The sequence below is a fragment of the Candoia aspera genome, chromosome 1 (genome assembly GCF_035149785.1).
Source record: "Candoia aspera isolate rCanAsp1 chromosome 1, rCanAsp1.hap2, whole genome shotgun sequence".
NCBI lineage: Eukaryota > Metazoa > Chordata > Lepidosauria > Squamata > Boidae > Candoia > Candoia aspera.
This window is the reverse complement of record NC_086153.1, coordinates 87,350,733-87,372,605: the sequence shown is the minus strand read 5'-3', so window position 1 is coordinate 87,372,605 and position 21,873 is coordinate 87,350,733. Positions and strand designations below refer to the sequence as shown.

Sequence of the window (21,873 nt, the reverse complement as noted above, 5' to 3'; positions counted from 1 at the left end):
TGTCTCTTTCTCTGTAATATATTTGGATAGGGTATAGACAAATCAATCAGCAAAGATTTATTAACATTCTGATTGCTTGAAAACAACCTTATTTTATGTGCCCTTGAACTTCTGCTTATCAGAAATAGGAACAGAGTTTTGGATAGCTGAGTCCATTGCCTTCAGTACTGTCCATTGCTTGAGACAAGATCTGCTGAATAATCTGTGACAAAGTATTGTATTCATTTGTGTACTGATTTTTTTTTAGAAAAGTCAGATCAAAAAGAAGTTGGAAAGAAGAAAAGCAAAGATGGTGAAAAGGATAAATTTAAGCCAGTTCCTCATTCTGCACGAATGTCTGCTGACTTTCAAAGTTCTCTTCAGATATTTCTTGATGGTAAAATTATAAAAGTTCCTAGACGTACTGTGTGTGCATCAGCCACCAAGGCTTTAGTGAGATTGTTAAGTGTATGAGCCCATAAATTAGCAGACGTACAGTATTCACAGCTGAAAGAGCTCTATTCCAATCCTCTACAAGTGTAAGATAAAACTTTTCCTACTCTGATGACAGCTCATGTGTCAGGGGCAGGTCAGTAAAAGGTAATCTGGCTGTTAAACACTTTTCATAGTTTTGCTCATATTCATGACTTCTTGGTTACTGGCATCTTCCTTAGAGCCATAGCAGTGTATCAGTGATGGCACCCTACCAATAATATTTATTTGCTTGTTTATATCACATTTATACCCTGCCGCAATAATATAGTATGAAGGCTCTCACTCTGTGTTATCAGTCATGACAGTGATATCATTAGCAATATTCTGTGGGATGCACCGCTTTCTCTACATCACTGCAGAACCAGCCAGAATGCTAGCCCAAATGTTTACTGTCCTCACCCTAAAGCAAGGCTTTTTTTTTTTTTTGCATTTTGGGGAGTTTGGGAAGATTTTAAAGGGCAAAATTGTTTCCACATGCTTTGCAGAGGCTGGAGGCTACAAAAAAGGCACAGTAGTTTGCTCCTGCCTAAACTGTGATAAATGGCTCAAGGTTGATAAAGAAGTGAAATATTTTTTCCTCACTTCAGTGAGTGAAAAAAATGATATCAGCGAAAACCCAACCAAAGGTACTTCACAGTGTGTTTCAACATTATGGAATCTGATATTGACCCAAATTTTCTTTTACTTGGTATTCAGAAGAATACCTCTACTTCAGAAATGCAGCAGATCCACTGCAGTTTTAAAACTATTGATGAAGTTAATTACTGATTCACGTGCTATTCTTTTGAAGAACGTCTATGAGGAAATTCCTGTTTGGATTCTGTAAGCCATCTCCTCTCAAGTCAGGAGATTATTTGCCATTCAGTCTTGCTCCTACTTACCTAAGTTGTCTCCTCAGCGTGGTCTTGCTCTGCTTGCTGTGATTAAAGTTGTTGGTTATTTGTTACTTTCTTTGGGACGCTTTTCTCTGCTTTTCAGCCTTTGACCTGCTTGGAAGATTAGTTTTTGAAAATTGTGAAGAAAATCAATGGAGCTAGGTGTTTTCAATAGCCAATAATTTTCAATTATTCAGAGAAGATAATTTGGCAGAAACTTGACAAAAAGTAAACTAAAATTGCGCACAACAAAAATTCTTAGTATATTTCATGAAATATACATATTTTGCTATTTTTAAAACCCCCAAAAATGTATGTGTATTGATAACTGGCAAATAGAGGGAGAAAATGTAGAAGAAGTGAAAGACTTTGTATTTCTAGGTGGAAAGATTACTGCAGACGCTGACTGCAGTCAGGAAATCAGAAGACGTTTAATCCTTGGGAGAAGAGCAATGATAAATCTTGATAAAATAGTTAAGAGCAGAGACATCACACTGACAACAAAGGTCTGCGTAGTTAAAGCAATGGTATTCCTAGTAATAACATATGGCTGCGAGAGCTGGACCATAAGGAAGGCTGAGAGAAGGAAGATCGATGCTTTTGAACTGTGGTGTTGGAGGAAAATTCTGAGAGTGCCTTGGACTGCAAGAAGATCAAACCAGTCCATCCTCCAGGAAATCAAGCCAGACTGCTCACTTGAGGGAATGATATTAAAGGCAAAACTGAAATACTTTGGCCACACAATGAGAAGACAGGACACCCTGGAGAAGATGATGATGCTAGGGAGAGCGGAAGGCAAAAAGAAGAGGGGCCAACCAAGGGCAGGATGGATGGATGATATTCTAGAGGTGACGGACTCATCCCTGGGGAGCTGGGGGTGTTGACCGACAGGCAGCTCTGGCGTGGGCTGGTCCATGAAGTCACGAAGAGTCGGAAGTGACTGAACGAATAAACAACAAATTGATTTTAGTTAGTTACATTAGTTGATTACATCAAATACTTCTACTTCTAACTACATGTCTTTTTGAATAAAATAGGAACAATTTAATTGTAAAGCCTTAACAGATTATTATTTATACTTTAAAACTACTTACTGTGAACTAGTTTCACTGATATTTTTCAGAATATGTTACTTAATTGAAACATACTGAAAATAATTTTCTTAAATCCTGTTCCTGCATTTATAACAACATAATATTTAACATGGAATATTATCAGTTCTTATTATGTTATTATCTACAGCTTTATTTCTTTTCTTTTATACTATTTAATAGATTCAATGGGTTCTTTGTAGGTTCTGCAACACCACTGCAGCCACAGATGGTAGTGTATGCTTGCTATGTGCCTCTTTATGTACCTGAAAAAAAGATCTTTGTATTAGAGAAAATGGTAAGGATTTATGTATTTTGCCTTTTAAGTATGAATTAAGAGCAATAAATACAATAAATATATCATTTCATTCCAGAAGAAATATAATTTTCTTGAAAAATACTTCTTTACAGGCAACATTTCTGCTTATATCTTACTCGAATTCTCAAAAAAAACAAAAAAACAACCAACCTTAAGCAAACTAACTCAAACCATTTTGAATAAATATATATTTATTTTCCAAGTGTTGTACAGAGATGTATGGGTACCTGAAAGCTCATTATTTATACTGTAGTATTTTATTTTTCAAAAAGCTCATCTATCAGTGTTAGAGACATTCTATGTGGGGACATGCCAGTTTAGAATATAATTAAGGATTATCCAAAAGTAAATGAAATTGTAATTACCAGGTTGGACAGTAACATTTGCTGACCAGCTTTGAGAGGAATTCTCACCAAAATAAACTATTTTACTCCAAATCTTGGCATTGATCTGGGCATTATTTCTGGTGTTTTCCATACTTCTTAAGCCTGTTTTACTTCCTTGAAAAATATCAGTGCTAGACAAGTAAGACCTTTGCTGTTCTCTGGGGCTTATGGAAACTTTCACAGAGAAGCTGTTTCTAATCATGGGCATAGTAATATTAGTAAGATGTAGCCTTGCTTCAGATTTAAATCTTAGCACAAATTTTTACTCCTTGCAAAGAGCAACGCATAGGTTCTATATCTTGTTATCTAACAAAACCTTGTAACTGGGTCAATATCAAAATGTTTCCTGTGTATATATTTTTGCATTTTGCATATAACCAAGCTGCTTTTATTATATTGCAGGCTGATTCATCTGAAAAGTTACGACAATACGGTCTTTCCCACATTTATAGCCATCCTGTACTGATAACTAGAACAAGGTCGGGTCCCTTGGTGGCCCCACCAAAACCACCACCTGTACCTCGGTGGAAACTTATACGCCAGAAAAAGGAAACAATTGTGACAGATGAACCCCAAGGTTTGACATTTCAGCCTTTGTATGTTACTTCTAATTAAGAATAATTCCAGATATGTAATATTTGTCTTTTTCTCATGGATTTCATAGATTTCCTTTTGAGAATCAAAATGTTGTCTGTAAAAATGAAAAAATGTATTTTACTTAGGGATTTAATACTGATTTAGAAACTATTCTATATTTTTCATTTAATGCTTTTTGTCCTAGAACACAGGATATTTTGTTCTTCAATATACGTTGGACTTAATGTAATGTAAATATATTTTAAAAAACAATCAAAAGAGTGAGTGGCCAGGACCAACATATTTAAATGACCATGACTGCTTCTTCTGCTGAACTTGCCTACTTATTGAGATCTTCTTTAGAGGTACTTTTACTTCAGTGTACAAGGAAGGGATAGGCACCTGTTTGCCTGTGCACATTTTCTTCAGTATCCACCAAACTCCAAATAGAGCCATGTTTTAAATGCACTTCAGAACCCCAGGAGTGTGTGTACAATTCATATCTATGAGGGGATCTTGTTCCAGAGGGTGTGGGTAGCAACAGAGATCTTCCTAAGTCCCACAAGATGGCAGCATTTAATAGAAGGGACCTGGAGCATACCCACAATGTACCACGCAGGCAAAGATAATTGGAGATAGGCAGTCCCTCAGATAACCAAAGGCTATGCCAAGGAAGGCTTTAAAAGTGACAACTAGAACCTTGAATTACACCTGGAAGCCTGCTAGCAACCAATAAAGCTGGTGACACATGGGCATATTGTGAAGTGCCCATTACTGCTTGCACTATTGCACTTTGTACCGGTAGCTATAGCTTCCGGGTGGTCTTCAACGGTAGTCCCACGTACAGCGTATTGCAGTAGTGCAGTTGTGAGGTGACCATGACTATGAGTGACCGCCTGAAGGGCCTCCCAGTCAGGGAAAGGGCACAACTAGCACAAGATGAACCTGTGCAAAATCCCTCCTAGCCACAGCTGACACATAATCTTTGAGCAGGAGCTGCAAGTCCGGGAGGACCTCCATGTTGCACACCAGTGTTGAATGGGGAAGTGCAACCCCATACAAACCAACAATGAAAAAATCCCCAACTCAGGGAGATGAAGCAGCCATAGCCACTCAGTCTTGTCAGGATTGAGCTGAAGTCTGTTCCTCCCTATCCAGACCTGCACAGCCTTCAGATACTGGATCAGTACATCAACAGCTTCATCTGCGCAGCTTTAAATTTCAACCACTTGTGCAGGGTTGAAATGTACAGCTGGGTATCATCAGCATACTGATTATTCTGAACCCCAAACTGACAGGTGACCTCACCTAGCAGTTTCATGTAGATGTTAAACAGCCAGGGGGACAGCTTTGAGTCCTGAGACATCCCACAAGTAGGGGCTGAGGGTGCTATCTCCCCTCCGTCATCAACACCAAATGAGACCAACCACTGAGGATGGAGGTGAACCACTGCAACACAGTGCCTCCCTCTCCCAACCCCCACAGCTGATGCAGGAAGATACTGTGGTCAACGGAATCAAAAGTCACTAAGAGATCAAGGAGCACAAGGATGAATGCATCACCCCCATCCCAGCTCTGCCAAAGGTCATTAATAAGTGCAACCAACACTGTCTTCATGTTGTACCCTGGTCTGATATCCAACTAAATTACGTCCAGATAATCTGTTTCCTCCAAGATCCTCTGCAGCTGCCATCTGACACCTCCACAACACAAGAAGGGAAGATTGGAAACTGGATGATAATTGTCCAGAATGGAGGGGCCCACCAATGAGTAAAAGTTGCTCTGAGTAAATCTGAGCAACTTTGTCTGCCAAATAGCATGAAAACTCCTTGCCAAGGCTCTGCAGGTGGTCCTGCGGCCCAGCTCTCCCTAACAGGGAGCGAGTCACTCTAAACAGGGTTGCTGGGTAGCATAACAATTTTTGCCACCCTTATTGCCACAATGTAGGCCTGAATATGCGCTCTCACCCATGTTTGCTCAGATTCACTCTTTGTCTTTCTCCATCAACACTCCAGGCATCACTTCTGGCACTTCATCTCCCAAAGCTTCCCAGAAGATTAATGTGCACCCCAGGATTGGTGCACAGAGAGAAAGGCACAAAGGCACAATCTGGTCAGGAGCCTCAGTCACCCACCTATTCCAAGCTGTAACCAAGGCCTTGGCCAAACTGCCCAGCAGATTATCAGTGAAAACCTCAAGCTTCCTTTGGAACATAACAGGGTCCATCAGTCCCTTGGGGCAGGCCCATCTAACAGGCCTTGTCTCTCTGTGGGGGTGGATGATCAAAGAGTGATTTGTCCATGGCAACAGACATGGTAATGTCCTCCAATGCCAGATCACACTACAACTGTCCTGAGATAAAAAAACAGATCTAACATGCGACACCCCCATCCCCATCCTGTATGCGTTGGGCCCTCTATTATTTGGGACAGGTGCATGGTTGCCATAGAGGCCACAAACTCCTGAGCTACCCCAGATTCAATGTCACCATGTGGCAGATTAAAATCCTCAAGAAACATCAGCCTTAGGGACTCCACTGCCAACCCAGCCATGGAATCCAGCAGCTCAAACAGCAGAGAGGACAGTACACCAGCAGCAATCCCAACTGTTCCAGAAGGCCCTACTTCAGCCAAAGAGTCTCACATCTGGCTATCTGTGGAGCAGATCCTGTAAAAGCCCTCAATGACTTGCAGATGATAATAGCCACCATCACCCCCCTTTTCCCCTGGGGTCTCAGCCGATGCAAAAACTGGAACCCAGGTGGGAATATTCCCAGGATGAGAAACCCCCTGTCTGGGCCCACCCAGGTCTCAGTTTTGCATACCAGGTCAGTGCCATTATCCATAATCAAATTGTGGACAAGGGCAGATTTTGTCCACACTGGCCTGGCATTCAGAAGCAGCAACCAGAGCCTGGGGCCACCAGGGATCCTTTGACCTGGTCCTCGGGGTGAATGCTGATGTCAAGATTTATAATAATAGGATGCTTATATCAACGGATACAAATAACTCACATCTCTCCTGGTCTTTTTCTAGCAATATGCAGTTCAGGAGAAAACATTATTTTTGCGTTTGCATTTTTCTGATCCCTTCATATGGCAGGCCATGAAGCCGAAAGGGAAGTGGAAAGGAAACATTAACCGGTCAATAACACTGAGTTTGTTTCTACATGTTTGCAAGAAGATGAGCAAACAGGAAAGAAATGTGTTTGCAGTGTCAGTATTTCCCTCCATACAATACTATAGTATGACAAATTGTTAACAGATACCTACTGCAGCTCTTTTTATGCACATTGCCATTCTTATCCCATCCTCTGCAACACAGGATAAAATAATGTTGAAAATCTAGAAGATTGTTCACAAGAACAATACTGATATAATACTGTATATAACCATTTAAAGATGAGAAGCATTTGACTTTGCATGATTGCTCCCATGTGTGTGATTTGCATAGTAAATTTATTTGAAATATGTTTCATATGTGTATATTAGGTAATGTACAGAGCAAGAAAAACTAATGGAACCTCAAATAATAATAGATGTACAGTATTATGATAAAGGCTCTTGTGGCAAAAAGCCTAATCTATAGTGTTTCTGCAAATACTCCAATTTGCCTGCATTGTCCTTGGAAGCAGTTTAAAAATAGCATTTAGTTCAGAATAGAACTGCTGCATTGCTAACTGGAATCAGTCATGACAGATAGTATTCAATTAAGTGCTCTTGATAATGGAATGTGTTCCCTAAAATGAGTGGATAGGTGAATAATGCCCCTCCCTACCATCAGAAATGAATCTTGAGGATTGGGCAATTCTGTGCAGGTTAGCCTGTCCAAATGGTGCTGAAGGAAAGGTTCCACTGCACAAGCAGGTACCAGTTTATATAACACTAGCTTGAATCTGTAAATTCTACACAAGCAGGTATCTTCTTATGTAACTACTTTCCACTTGAATGTGTAAGTTTACAGAACCTGCCCTAACCTCACTAGTTCCATGGTATACAGTATACGGGGACATGGGGTTTTAACTAAACAGTCCTACAGTCTCCAAACATTCTGAAAAGGGCATTATTCAGAACAGGTGCATATTCTATGTGTGGATTTACAGATGACCATTCAAAGAACTGCAATTGTAGGCAACTAACCAATTCTTATTTGAAGGGTTATCCGATCCAAATGAAGATGACAATCATATGGTAAATATCTAAAGAGTCTTGAAATTGCCCATCAATAAACTAAACCTGAACAATAGACTGAAGAGGATATGTTTACTTAGTTATAATATTTTGCAATATGCTATTATGTATTATACTTGTATTTAATTTAAAGAAATTATTTCTTAAACAACTATATGTAAAGTTAGTCTATGCAGATTTATGGAAGTCTGTATAATAATTTGGTGAATATATTTCTTCTTTTTGGATGAATTAGGAATCGCTATCCTAACATCACAAATGTGTTGACCTTCCAGAGAACAAGTTTAATGAACAAAGTCTGTGGTTTCTATATAGGACATTTATTTCTTGCATTTCAGTGGTCTCTTTTTTGGTGTGGTGGTGGTTGTTTCTTTTCAGAAATTGTGATTAAAAAGCCGGAACAATTTATTGAGCTTGCTAGTCCTTTTCTGAACTTCAGACTTTCTGCTATACCAATACCAAGAAACACGTAAGTAGATCAATCAGTGAGCTTCACTGAGTTTAACTCAGAATTAACTCACAATTAATTTATTGTGTCAAGAAATACGATAAAACTATTTTAATTATAGTACACCCCTGAGAAGTATGGGAGTAATGGAGAGAAACTAAAGGAATCTACTTCTGGGTAATTTTAGTCTTATAAAAATGTAAAAAACATGGTGAAAGCTAATTTCAAAAATTTTATCTGGAAATGTAAAATTTCCTAGATGTTCAAAACACTGAAATCTACTTAAAATAATATTATGTTTCAATGTTATTTGGATATACCAACAGGATGCTGTCATAATATCATGATTATACTTTTTTTTAAAAATGGAATGCTTTTATATAGCTCTTAGGTGTGGAACTTTTCATCTTCTGATACATAAACACTGATACAATTTTTCATTTTTTTAAAAAAAATCCTTGTTTTAAAAATGTATTTTTCAGTAAGACTCTGATAGCTGAAAAAATACAAATGATCTGCAAGCTCTCATAAGGAACACAGTGGAAAAATAGGGCAAAGGTTAAAGAAGACCAAATGAATGATAAGGGGTACAGCAACCAGACTTACGGTAGAATTGACAAAAAAGATATTGAAGTGGTAGGTAGCTTCTGCCTTTTAGGATAGACTGTCAACAGTAAAGAAACCAGCAGTCAAGAAATATGCTGCACACTGGCAATGAAGGCCTTGGAAAAGATAGTCAGATGTTGTGACATGTACAGTATATACCTACAAAAATCAGAACTATTCAGACAGTGGTTTCCCCTGTGATAACAGGATAGAAAGAATATTGACACTTGTACATATTGGTGTTGAATACTCTTGAGAATCATAGGTAGTGAAGAAAACAAACAAATGGATCATAAAACAAATCAATCCAGAGTTCTCACTTGATGTGTAAATGACCAGGCTCAAATTATGATATTTGGGCACATTATGCAAAGATCTAGCTCTCAGAAGAAGCTCTAATGCTAGGAAATGTGAAAGGAGAGAAAAGAAGATGATGGCTACCAGCAAGGTAGATGGACTCAATTATAGCACTGAAAACCTGAAGGGCCAGGTTGGGGACATGTCATCCTGGAGAAGGTCAGTATGGTTGCTAAGAGCTGACACCAACTTGACAGCACATAATCAAATTTTCAATAAGCCATCTCTAGAAATAAATAAATACACCATGACATATACCAACACTTCCCATGGATTGACATTACTTTAGAGTTTGAGGGATATTTTTTTGAAGTAAGTGAAAGGGGACAAAAGTTAATGAGCGTAGAGTTGCTGCAACAGGAGAGACACAAAGAGATGTGTGTGTGTATGAGGACTGGAAAGAGCTACCTAATTTGAAAGTGATTTCCAGGGGAAAATGGATGTGTCCATAAATATTAATTTATTTGATTTATATTCTAAAGGCAGCTATTCAATAGAGAAATCAAGATTTCAGGTATCTTGGATTGGTGAGACATATATCCAGTCCATGTATCAAAATTATGAAGGGAAAAACATTCAAAACAAGAAGATGAGAAGTTAGTTTGCTTTTGTTTTTAAGAGGAATGTTTATTTGTATTTCCTTAGCCATTTTCCACCATCCACTTTTAAAAAGGGATCTCTTCCAGCATCCAGCCTTCCTTCTGTCACTGAAAGCGATGAAAGCATTACTGACATTTATGGAGACATGAATCTCATGAGTACAGAAGAAAACTCTCAGGTTAAGATTTTATTATATGTATATTTATCTAACTAAAAACTGATATTAGACAATATCTGGATGAGACATGCCAACATTGCCAGATTCCAAAGAGTGGGGAGATAGTTGACCCCAATTCCTCATAGATCCAAATCAATTCCGGTGGATCATTGGGGATTTCCCAAACAACTGGAGGCAATTCCACTGAATATGTGGTCCGACCCTAGAATTGAGAGGTGACCAGAGATTGCCTCTCTCCCAGTTTGTTAATCCTTGTTTGCTGTTTGGTTTATCAAGGATCTCCAAGGAATGAAATAATTGAAGAAACACACAGAGGAATGGTAGAGGAAGACCAAAAATGAATTTCAAAATACAGATAAGAGCTCACGCTTCAGCCTACATTATAGCAATAAGGGCAGCAAAGCATCTATTTTTCTGTCCTTATTGCTTCAGCAGACTGTGCTTCAGTGGCCCTATTTAGAGTGACTTCCTCCCTTGTAAGGAATGATGGGCAAGAAGAGCTCACCTTAGGCTGCTTGTGTAACATTTGACTAACATTTCATTAATACAGTTGCTCAGATATAATCTGATCTACATTCTACATGGGCAGAATATGAAAAGATAACTGGGCTAAGATCCTAAGAGGTTATCTGGAAATAATTTGGTTTGTTAGTTCTGAGAAAGTAGATACAGAACTGTACAGCATTATTAGTCCTACCCCTTGTAAACTGTATCCTTACCCCATTTGACTGTTTCAGGATGCTGGCTGGACATGATCAGCTGGATCTCAGAGTCAATGCTTCACAGTGGGAGGGAGTAGTGCTGGCTGTCTTGAAAATAACTTCTTAAGTAACAATTAGAGTAATTTCTTCCTCATGAAGTAGCCTTCTATGGTTCCAGCTGTTTTGGACAATTTTCACTCAGTCTTCAACCTTCCCTCTTTAGGGAATGTTGTTGGGAAAGTGATGAGACTGCAGTTAGATCTAGATCACTTTCAGTTAGTTTCAGGTCCTGAATAGTTGTTGTAGTTGATAGCTTTAGGTAAAGGTAAAGGTTTCCCTTGACATTAAGTCCAGTCGTGTCTGACTCTAGGGGGCGGTGCTCATCTCCGTTTTAAAGCCGAAGAGCTGGCGTTTGTCTGTAGACACTTCCGTGGTCATGTGGCCAGCATGATTTGATAGCTTTAGTTAAGTCTTAATTCGGGGGGGAGTGCCCCCAGTCCATCTAAACCGCTCAGTAGCCTTCATTACCATTAATTATGATATTTGTATGGGCTCCCTATAAAAGTCAAAAATTGGGGCATTGGCTTATGGTGCTTTCACACCTTCCAGAATGGACAGGTCCATTCAGTGGTTATGGGGAAGAAGAAATCAACCTGGTGGTTGCTAACATATAACATGGTACAGGGTTCACCTGTCTCTTTCTCCTGCTCTTAAACATTCATGTGAAGCCTCTGTGAAAGATCATCTGCCAGTTCGGTCTGAAATTGCATCAGTATGCATCTCCACTTGGAGCTACTCTGGAGATGCACTAGAAGTTAATCTGGTATCTGGAGGCTCTGAGGGTCAGAATAAGAAGGAACAAGCTGAAGAAGAATCCCTGCGAGATGGAGATAACTGTTTTCTGAAAACAGCTAGCTCTTTCTCAGCTCTGGTTGTGAATGTGGATGGAGTAGAAGATACACAACTTGGAAGTTCTCCTGGATTCATGGCTACTGTTTGATTAGCAGATAAAGACTGTGGCTGAGGGAACCTTTGAGCCAGCTTTGATTTTCACTTGCAGCCCTTCAGAGAGTGAGAGACTCTGGCAACAGTAACTCATTCCTTCATCTTCTTCAAGACATGTTCTACATGGGACTGCCTTTGAAGATTATCCAGAAGCTACAATTGATAAAAGTGCAGTGGCCTGCTTACTGAAAAGTGAGAGCCATTGCAGCCATTTAACATTGATTTTGCAAGTGCTGTTCAGTAGCCAATACCAATAGACTTCCAAGTACAGCACAAAATGCTGGTGTTTTCCTTCATGGCTCAGCATCTTGGTATCTCCAGAACCATCTTCTTCTAGTAAAACAAACCCATTCAGTCCATTCTTTCCAAGTAAGGATACTGAGGGTCCCTCACTTCTATGAGGTTAGAGACAGAGACACAAAAGACAATGCTTTTCTATTATGGCTCCATCCCTGTGTAATAATCTATCTCCAGAGATCCAGATGGCATTCTCCATGATGGCATTTAGGAAGATTATGAAGATAGAACTGTTTCATAAAGCTTTTAATCTGTAATTTTTACTGTAAAGTTGTTGCCAGTTCACAGACACTGAGATGGATGGATAGTTTATGGATTTTATGTTATACATTGCTTTGTTGTATCTACTGGGAATGTATATTAGTACTATAAATAAATATAAAAAGCATTAAAAACCAAAAGGATTTACATTCCATGTAAAAGAAATGCATCCTTAAATAAGGAGTTTTCACCAACTAGTAGACAGCCAACAGGAAAGTTGAAACTCTGTATTCCAAAGAGAAGTTCCAGTTAGGTGTGGCCATTAAGAAGGCAACTTGTCTTGTCCTGTTATATCATTTGAGACATAGAAAAGAGCATCTTTATTTGATTTCTGAATATGGGAGAATTTAAAACCTTTTAATGCTTTAAGGTCATTGCTAACACTTTCATGGTAACCAGAAATGAACTGGTTATCATGCTGCCTGTGAATGCCCATCATCAGAATGCCCATTCCAGACCAAATGCAGTTTCTAAAGATTCTTCATGTTGTTTATTCGTTTAGTTGCTTCCGACTCTTCGTGACTTCATGGACCAGCCCATGCCAGAGCTTCCTGTCGGTCGTCAACACCCCCAGCTCCCCCAGGGATGAGTCCGTCACCTCTAGAATATCATCCATCCATCTTGCCCTTGGTCGGCCCCTCTTCCTTTTGCCCTCCATTCTCCCTAGCATCAGCATCTTCTCCAGGGTGTCCTGTCTTCTCATTATGTGGCCAAAGTATTTCAGTTTTGCCTTTAATATAATTCCCTCAAGTGAGCAGTCTGGCTTGATTTCCTGGAGGATGGACTGGTTTGATCTTCTTGCAGTCCAAGGCACTCTCAGAATTTTCCTCCAACACCACAGTTCAAAAGCATCTATCTTCCTTCTCTCAGCCTGCCTTATGGTCCAGCTCTCGCAGCCATATATTACTACGGGGAACACCATTGCTTTAACTATGCGGGCCTTTGTTGTCAGTGTGATGTCTCTGCTCTTAACTATTTTATCGAGATTTGTCATTGCTCTTCTCGCAAGGATTAAGCGTCTTCTGATTTCCTGACTGCAGTCAGCATCTGCAGTAATCTTTGCACCTAGGAATACAAAGTCTTTCACTGCTTCTACATTTTCTCCCTCTATTTGCCAGTTATCAATCAAGCTGGTTGCCATAATCTTGGTTTTTTTTGAGGTTTAGCTGCAAGCCAGCTTTTGCACTTTCTTCTTTCACCTTCATCATAAGGCTCCTCAGTTCCTCTTCACTTTCAGCCATCAAAGTGGTATCATCTGCATATCTGAGATTGTTAATGTTTCTTCCAGCGATTTTAACTCCAGCCTTGGATTCCTCAAGGCCAGCTTGTCGCATGATGTGTTCTGCATACAAGTTGAATAGGTAGGGTGAGAGGATACAGCCCTGCCGTACTCCTTTCCCAATCTTAAACCAGTCCGTTGTTCCGTGGTCTGTTCTTACTGTTGCTACTTGGTCGTTATACAGATTCTTCAGGAGGCATACAAGATGACTTGGTATCCCCATACCACTAAGAACTTGCCACAATTTGTTATGGTCCACACAGTCAAAGGCTTTAGAATAGTCAATAAAACAGAACTAGATGTTTTTCTGAAACTCCCTGGCTTTTTCCATTATCCAGCGGATATTGGCAATCTGGTCTCTAGTTCCTCTGCCTTTTCTAAACCCAGCTTGTACATCTGGCAATTCTCACTCCATGAACTGCTGAAGTCTACCTTGCAGGATCTTGAGCATTACCTTACTGGCATGTGAAATGAGTGCCACTGTTCGATAGTTTGAACATTCTTTAGTGTTCCCCTTTTTTGGTATGGGGATATAAGTTGATTTTTTCCAATCTGATAGCCATTCTTGTGTTTTCCAAATTTGCTGGCATATAGCATGCATCACCTTGACAGCATCATCTTGCAAGATTTTGAACAGTTCAGCTCAGATGCCGTCATCTCCTGCTGCCTTGTTATTAGCAATGCTTCTTAAGGCCCACTCAACCTCACTCTTCAGGATGTCTGGCTCTAGCTCACTAACCACACCATCAAAGCTATCCCCGATATTGTTATCCTTCCTATACAGGTCTTCTGTATATTCTTGCCACCTTTCCTTGATCTCTTCTTCTTCTGTTAGGTCCTTGCCATCTTTGTTTTTGATCATACCCATTTTGGCCTGGAATTTACCTCCGGTGTTTCTAATTTTCTGGAAGAGATCTCTTGTCCTTCCTATTCTATTGTCTTCTTCCACTTCCACGCATTGCTTGTTTAAAAATAATTCCTTATCTCTTCTGGCTAACCTCTGGAATTTTGCATTTAATTGGGCATATCTCACGCTATCACTGTTGCCTTTTGCTTTCCTTCTTTCTTGGGCTACTTCTAGTGTCTCAGCAGACAGCCACTTTGCCTTCTTGGTTTTCTCTTTCTTTGGGATGTATTTTGTTGCCGCCTCCTGAACAATGTTGCGAACTTCTGTCCAGAGTTCTTCCGGGACCCTATCTACTAAGTCCAGTCCCTTAAATCGATTCTTCACCTCCACTGAATATTCCTTAGGGATATTAGTGAGCTCATATCTAGCTGATCTGTGGGTCTTCCCTAATCTCTTTAGTCTGATCCTAAATTGTTCAAGAAGAAGTTTGTGATCTGAACTACAGTCAGCTCCAGGTCTTGTTTTTACCGACTGTATAGATGTCCGCCACCTTTGGCTGCAAAGGATGTAGTCAATCTGATTTCGGTGTTGTCCATCTGGTGAAGTCCATGTATAAAGCCGTCTCTTAGGTTGTTGGAAGAGAGTGTTTGTTATGCAGAGTGAGTTGTCTTGGCAAAATTCTATCAGCCTATGTCCTGCTTCGTTTTGTTCTCCCAGGCCATGCTTACCTGTAATTCCAGGTGTCATTTGACTGCCCACCTTAGCATTCCAGTCTCCTGTGATGAAAATAACATCTCTTTTAGGCATGTTGTCCAGTAGGTGCTGCAGATCCTCATAGAACTGCTCTACTTCAGCTTCTTCAGCATCTGTGGTTGGGGCGTATATTTGGATCACTGTGATGTTAGATGGCTTGCCCTGAATTCGAATTGAGATCATTCTGTCATTTTTTGGATTGTATCCAAGCACTGCTTTAGCCACTTTACTATTAATTATGAAGGCTACTCCATTTCTTCTGTGGTCCTCTTGTCCACAGTAGTAGATCTTTTGGTCATTTGATGTGAAGTGGCCCATTCCAGTCCATTTCAGTTCACTGACGCCCAAAATGTCTATCTTTAATCTTGACATCTCACCAATAACCACATCCAATTTGCCCTGGCTCATAGATCTTACATTCCAGGTTCCAATGGTGTGTTGATCCTTAGAACATCGGATTCGCCGTTCACCACCAGCACAGTCGGCCGCTAGCCCTCCTTTCGGCTTTGAGCTAGCTGCGTCATCACGTCTGGGGCTAGTTGAACTCATCCTCTGTTCTTCCCCAGTAGCATTTTGACCATCTTCCAACCTGGGGGTCTCATCTTCCGATGGTATACCGACATATCTCTGGTTGTACTGATCCATTTAGTTTTCATGGCAAGAATACTGGGGTGGGTTGCCATTACCTTCCCCAGGGATCGCATTTAGTCTGACCTCTCTGTCATGACCTTCCCGTCTTGGGTGGCCCTTCACGGTTTAGCTCATGGCATCATTGAGGTGCTCAAGCTCCAGCACCACGACAAGGTAATGATCCTTTGCTGAAGAAGATTCTTCATAGCCGCTCCAAATAAAATACATTGTAGTAATGGTGTCTAGATGTAACTAGACCTTTGAAACTAAGGCATGTGCACTATGGCTAGGTCTAATTTCTTTAGGAACAGAAACAATCAACACTACTGTTTATTAAAGAAGTCCAAACCATTCTAAAAGAGACTATTCAAAGCAATAAGTGTCCTTGCAACCATCTGATCAGAGCATCCAGGTGGCTACATCTCTCAGAAAATTGGCAAGACTGCTTTGAACCCCTTTCCAAAGGCATTTACTTAGCACTCAGAGGAGTAGGTTCAAAACATCCTTCCAGGTGGTTTGTATACTCTTACTCTTTATACTGTGCCTCCAGATACAAAGCTGAATGTGGAGTGTACACTATGTATGTGTAATACATTGTTAAGATTAAGCCTCAGTTTATTAACCCATATCCAGCCTCTTACTGCTATCAGAAATTTAGAATATCAACAGCTTCTCTAGTTGAAACTTAAATTTGATTTCTTTCTCAGAAACTGATTCTGAACTTAATTACAACCATTAAAAATGGAGAGTTGAATACAAAATCAGTTTGTATTCAAATATGTGCTGCAGTCTTGAAGGATATCTGACAGCTTTGATACCTGTTAAAAAAGGAGTTTGGCAAGGATTTTTCTTTGCACTCTTCTTTTTTTAATCTTGATTTAAATGACTTATTGGTAGCTTGAGAAAGGAAAAATATTATTCCCCTAAATTAGCCAAAATGAGCCTTCCTCTCATACAGATAATGCTGCCTTACGGTCACAAATCAAACTGGATTACGATTTATACTTTACGATACCTTTATTAAGACCAATACGAAATACAAAAGAAGTATTCTAGTTTAATAATGTTTTCTAGTTCTTCAGAACTCTTCCTTATGCAAGTTGTCTCAATCAAAGCAATAGGAAAGGATCAAGAAAATCCAAAAATTAGTCTAGATGTAAGTCTGCAGTTCAAAGTCAGTCCTGACATGGAATTTGAGGACTGAAGGCAGAATCATCACTAGTTGTTGGTATCAATTTATTCCATAAGTGACTAAGTTCTCTGATAGTAGATGAAAAAGGATGTCAGTTCAGCCCCAAAGCCCCGATGCTCTCATCTAACAGTGTCCCATATATAGGGAATAAGGTGGATGACAAGATGAAACCCAGTTGTATATAAAGAAGGTTGTGAATGATAATCATTTCTTAAGTTCTATGGATTCAGATTTCAAAATGTTGTTAATTCATAATTTCAAATTACAAATAATGGTATAATATAAACAAACTAAGGGAAGTCTACATATCTTTTGACTTGTAAAGCACAGCATATTCCAGTAATCATATGCAAACATCTGTTGAGGCTTGATGGTGCTCCTGTTTCCTTTGCAAATTCATATGAAGTTGCTCTTACTAGAATGTATTAAATTGATTAGTCACAAACACTGCAAGACTGATAATTATACAAATGAGTCAACATTTCTTATATGTAATAAAAAGAGAGTATTCAGAATGTTTTGAGACTAGCTTCATCATGATGAGAATCTGCCTCTAATTAAAGAGTGGATTCTCACACTGATAATGAAGCTAGGAGTCATTGTGTAAACAATATCCAAGCTAGCTCACTGGAATTCTTGTGTGATCAACTTAACCCTTTTCTTGATAAATCTTATTAAGCAAAATTCAGAAATACATGTTCCTTGAATGTTAGAGAGTTCTGCCACTGATAAAAGAGAGGACCAGAACTATTTGAATAGGAATTACTCACAAGTAAATATGTGTACTGCACAGAATTACAGCTTGAAACTTCTTAAATAATGTTAGATGATCAGATATTATTTATATTGCTATAACAAAGTTATTTTAAACATGTGTCTTTTTACTCTGTAGGAATCTGCTTTAATTCCACAACACACTGTTGAAGGATCCACTAAAGGTAAACATGACTGTGTCCTAATATGGTCTCTTAGTTTAAAAATGAAAAAATATATATTTATAGAATTTTATCTCCTGTTTATTTAAAATAAATATATATTTATAAATATATATTTATTTTAGACCTTAAGTCTAAATACTTAATTAAAAAAGGGGAAAACTGAAATCATAACAATTCCAATGAAAAGCAGTATAAAAATAGTTTAAATGCTGCTGATGAAAAGGGATCAATTGGATGAAACCCATTGTTACCCATTTATCAGCAAAATGGGACCTTCTGGAGCAGAGTTGGGCATGAGAAGGGAAGAGGAAAGGTAAGACACACTATTGTGTGACTGGAAGTTTTGTAGCAGGATCTTAAATGTCATCTGCTGATATTAAAAGCATAAATGTACAGGACAACCTTCCAAAAAGTGCCAAGCACACATCTGAGAACAGAACTGCAGTTTCCTGCTACCACTATAAAGTTTTTCTTAAGTATCACAATATAACGATCCATAAATTCCCCATTCCCAATTTTACCACTGCCGTGAGCTCACTAGGTGATGTTAAGCAAACCATTGTCAGTTTCAGTCTGCCTTATGGCTGATATGCAATTAGATCACACCTGTGAAGGATTTGAACACTATTTAATTAGAGACAAAATTAATAAGCAGCCTTTGGACAAAGGGGTCTGCAGGAGGGCAAGAGGAACAAGTGACAAAATCGCTGTCCAAACTCCACTTTTATATACTTGTGTGCAATGTGACAACACAAGTGCAAAAGAACATAATGTCACAATGCACCCTTTGGCATCATCATGGCTAATTATGAACTACTGTGACTATAGGAAGCTAAATGAGAAAGCTTCTTGAGTCTGGAAGCTCAACACAAGATTAGTGTATCTTAGTATATTTATAAGTATATTTTTGTATATTTATAAACCATTGTTTGGTGCTTTTGGAATTAACTCAGTACTCATTCATTCGTTTCTGCTTCCTTCTCCCATTTCCTGCATAATATTCAAAAATGCAAGGCATACTTTTAACAGCTCAGATACATTAAACATTAATAATAACAGCCATTAAACATTAATAATAACAGCCATTAAAATCTCGCTGTTCCAGTAGACCTTGGGGATGGATATGGTATGAGCTGGTTCTGTCCTGCAACAAGATTATCTGTTTATTAGAATGCTAATATTCCCTTGTACATTAAATGGATGTAGTTGTAAATTGGTCTCTTGTTTAATTTCAGTTGTTTTGACTGTTTTAATCCTGCTTACATATGTTAGATCTGTAAGCCATTCAGAGCTGGCATTGATTGGAGTTGTCAGCCAAATAAAGTGAAGTGAAATTCACAAGCAAAAGAAAAGAAGTTTGTGACCACAGAAATTCCATAAGTACCAAACCATTTCATCTGATCCCCAGAGTTCTCTGCTGCATTAAAAAATGCAGTGAAAAAAATGCCGCTATACGAAAGCAGTAATACATTAGACACAGCCACACAGAGTACCAAGTTTAAGAGGCACACAGAATGTAAATATGGAATAGTAGCTAAAAGGGGAGAATGGCATCAATCTTACCGTAGAAGAACTTATATTACAGTTTTCTTGCCATCAGGCAGAGCAGAAATTAACACAAAGCCATCAGCACATCCAGGATTTAAATTAATATGTGAACCCATTGCCCTTGGCTTTACAGTTCTTAGAATATTTGTTTATTAAACAAATTTATATCGCTCTCATCTTCCAAATGGAACTGTGGGCAGCCAAAATGCTAGTTTTGAAATGTGACATTTGTAAAAAACAATATGATTCTTTTTCAATGTATTTTGACTTAATGGTATTTTTGCTGTAACTTTCAGCTATAGAAATGTTAGAGTATAAATCATAAATGAAAAAACTCCATCACTATAACAAAACAAACAAGCGTGTTTTGCTTTAGTGTAAGTATTTAACCAAGAATGATGTCCTAAAATCAAGATAAAAATCTTTTGGCCAAAAAATATAACTGGCTTAGGTTTGAAATTATATTTTAAATATAATTAACAATAAATAAGGTCCAGTTCAATCGCTTTGTAGCTACCCATTATTTAATCATAAATGAGTGTAATACTTTCTTAAGCCAGCATTCACAGAAAATATATGATGGAAAAAGACTTATTAAATATAAAGTTTTTTTTATTTTCAGTATTGGCTAAAAAATGTTAAGCCATTGAAATGCTGGACTGCAGCTTTTTAAAAAAAATTAGTGAATTATGATGATATGATGAGGTACAACCAAATGATAAGATATGATGAGGTACAACCAAAAATATAACAGTACTAATAAAATCAGAAGAGAATATACAGAATAGTGATTAAATGAGTGACATTAGAAGAAACAAAAAATATATCCATAAAGTGTTAATATATAACTAGTTCAATCCTTTAATGTATTGTTAAATCTAGCCTTATAGATACCGTGACCATATTTTCTTGAAAAAAAGAAAAACCTGAAAAAGAGGCAAATCTGAAAGAGATTCATAAGGTTTAGAAAAAAAATTGTTTGTGTTTATAACTTTGCTTTACCAAGAAAAGTTCAAGAGTAAAACCAAGAAAATGAATAATTAAATTAAATAAATCTAAAGGACAGCTTTCTGAAATAAAGGACTGTCCTTTATAATAAAGGACTTACAGTTACTGTACTTATAGACCATCTGTTGTTGCATCTTCTCAGTTTTGATGCAATATCTTATTTCAGTATGGTGATATTTATATAATATACTTAGATTCTTAACATTCTATTATTTAGATGCCTTAGAGTATTGAATATAGATAAGAGAAAGAAAAAGTGGATTCTATCAATATTAATTACAGTGTTGGATATTAATGTTACAAGCATTATAATTATTTGACTTCTTCTTCAAAATTTAATATAACATTGGAAATTAAATGAAAGAAGAGCATGTATTTTAAACTAAATTGCTTCAGATTAAAATCTCTGTCATGTTGTTAGTTGGTATATGTCTTTCTCAACTTTTTGACCCTGGAGGAACCCTTGAAATATTTTTCAGGCCTTGGGGAACCCCTGAACACTCAGGCTCAAATATAGGCCAGAAATTACAAGATTATTATATTCATTTCATGTGTAGGCCTGTATATATGCATTAACAGTGTTCTTAAACTAAAAATAAAGAATGAAACTTACCTCTTTAATGTGAAGTTGCCTGAATTTGAAATAATTTTTTAAATAGATCGTGATCTCCCAGGGAACCCCTAGTGACCTCTCACAGAACCCTAGGGGTCCACAGAACCCTGGTTGAGAAACCCTGAATATGTATATATCTACTGTATGTATGAATATGGATGCAGCTTATTGACCATACAAATTAAGGTGGAAGAAATAACATATCAGTCAGTGAAATGAAGAATTGAAATATTGTTAATTTGAATTTTAAAATTGCTAATCACTACTAGTAAATAAAATATGGTTGGCTGCTTTAGTATTCTATATTATTTACATACACTGAATAATTATTTAACAAAACGAGGCTATACTAGTAGAAATATTAATACCGTGTTCCATTATCCATAAAATCATCAAACGATTTACAGAAGATTAATAAGAGAAAAGCAATTAATAACAGTAATAATAGGCCTGGAAATCAAGTAAACAACAAAAAAACCAGTTCATAAAACAGCATTTTAAAAAAGGGAACAACAATTATAAACTTGCTGACATTAAAGTTATGGAAGAACAGCCTGTTACCCATAACTAGTGTTTATATGTGATATGGGCCATATAGCAGACTAAATTGTACACTTTCTTAGTTCTGGTCAGAGAGCGCTTATTTCCTTGGCATCTGCTAAATAACAGGAGAGGCCCTCCTAAGATTAAAAGCCTCTAAGG

General features: G+C 38.0%; 1 protein-coding gene across 1 annotated transcript in view; it reads left to right on the top strand.

The window, feature by feature from the left end:
* Positions 1-21,873, top strand: part of ADGB (androglobin) — a 137,425-nt gene that overhangs the window by 31,353 nt on the left and 84,199 nt on the right. Inside the window, exons 9-14 of the mRNA XM_063308924.1 lie at positions 248-376; positions 2,644-2,738; positions 3,548-3,722; positions 8,289-8,379; positions 9,967-10,099; positions 17,957-18,002. Coding sequence (XP_063164994.1) covers positions 248-376; positions 2,644-2,738; positions 3,548-3,722; positions 8,289-8,379; positions 9,967-10,099; positions 17,957-18,002 — 669 coding nt within the window. The remainder of the gene's footprint in view (positions 1-247; positions 377-2,643; positions 2,739-3,547; positions 3,723-8,288; positions 8,380-9,966; positions 10,100-17,956; positions 18,003-21,873) is intronic.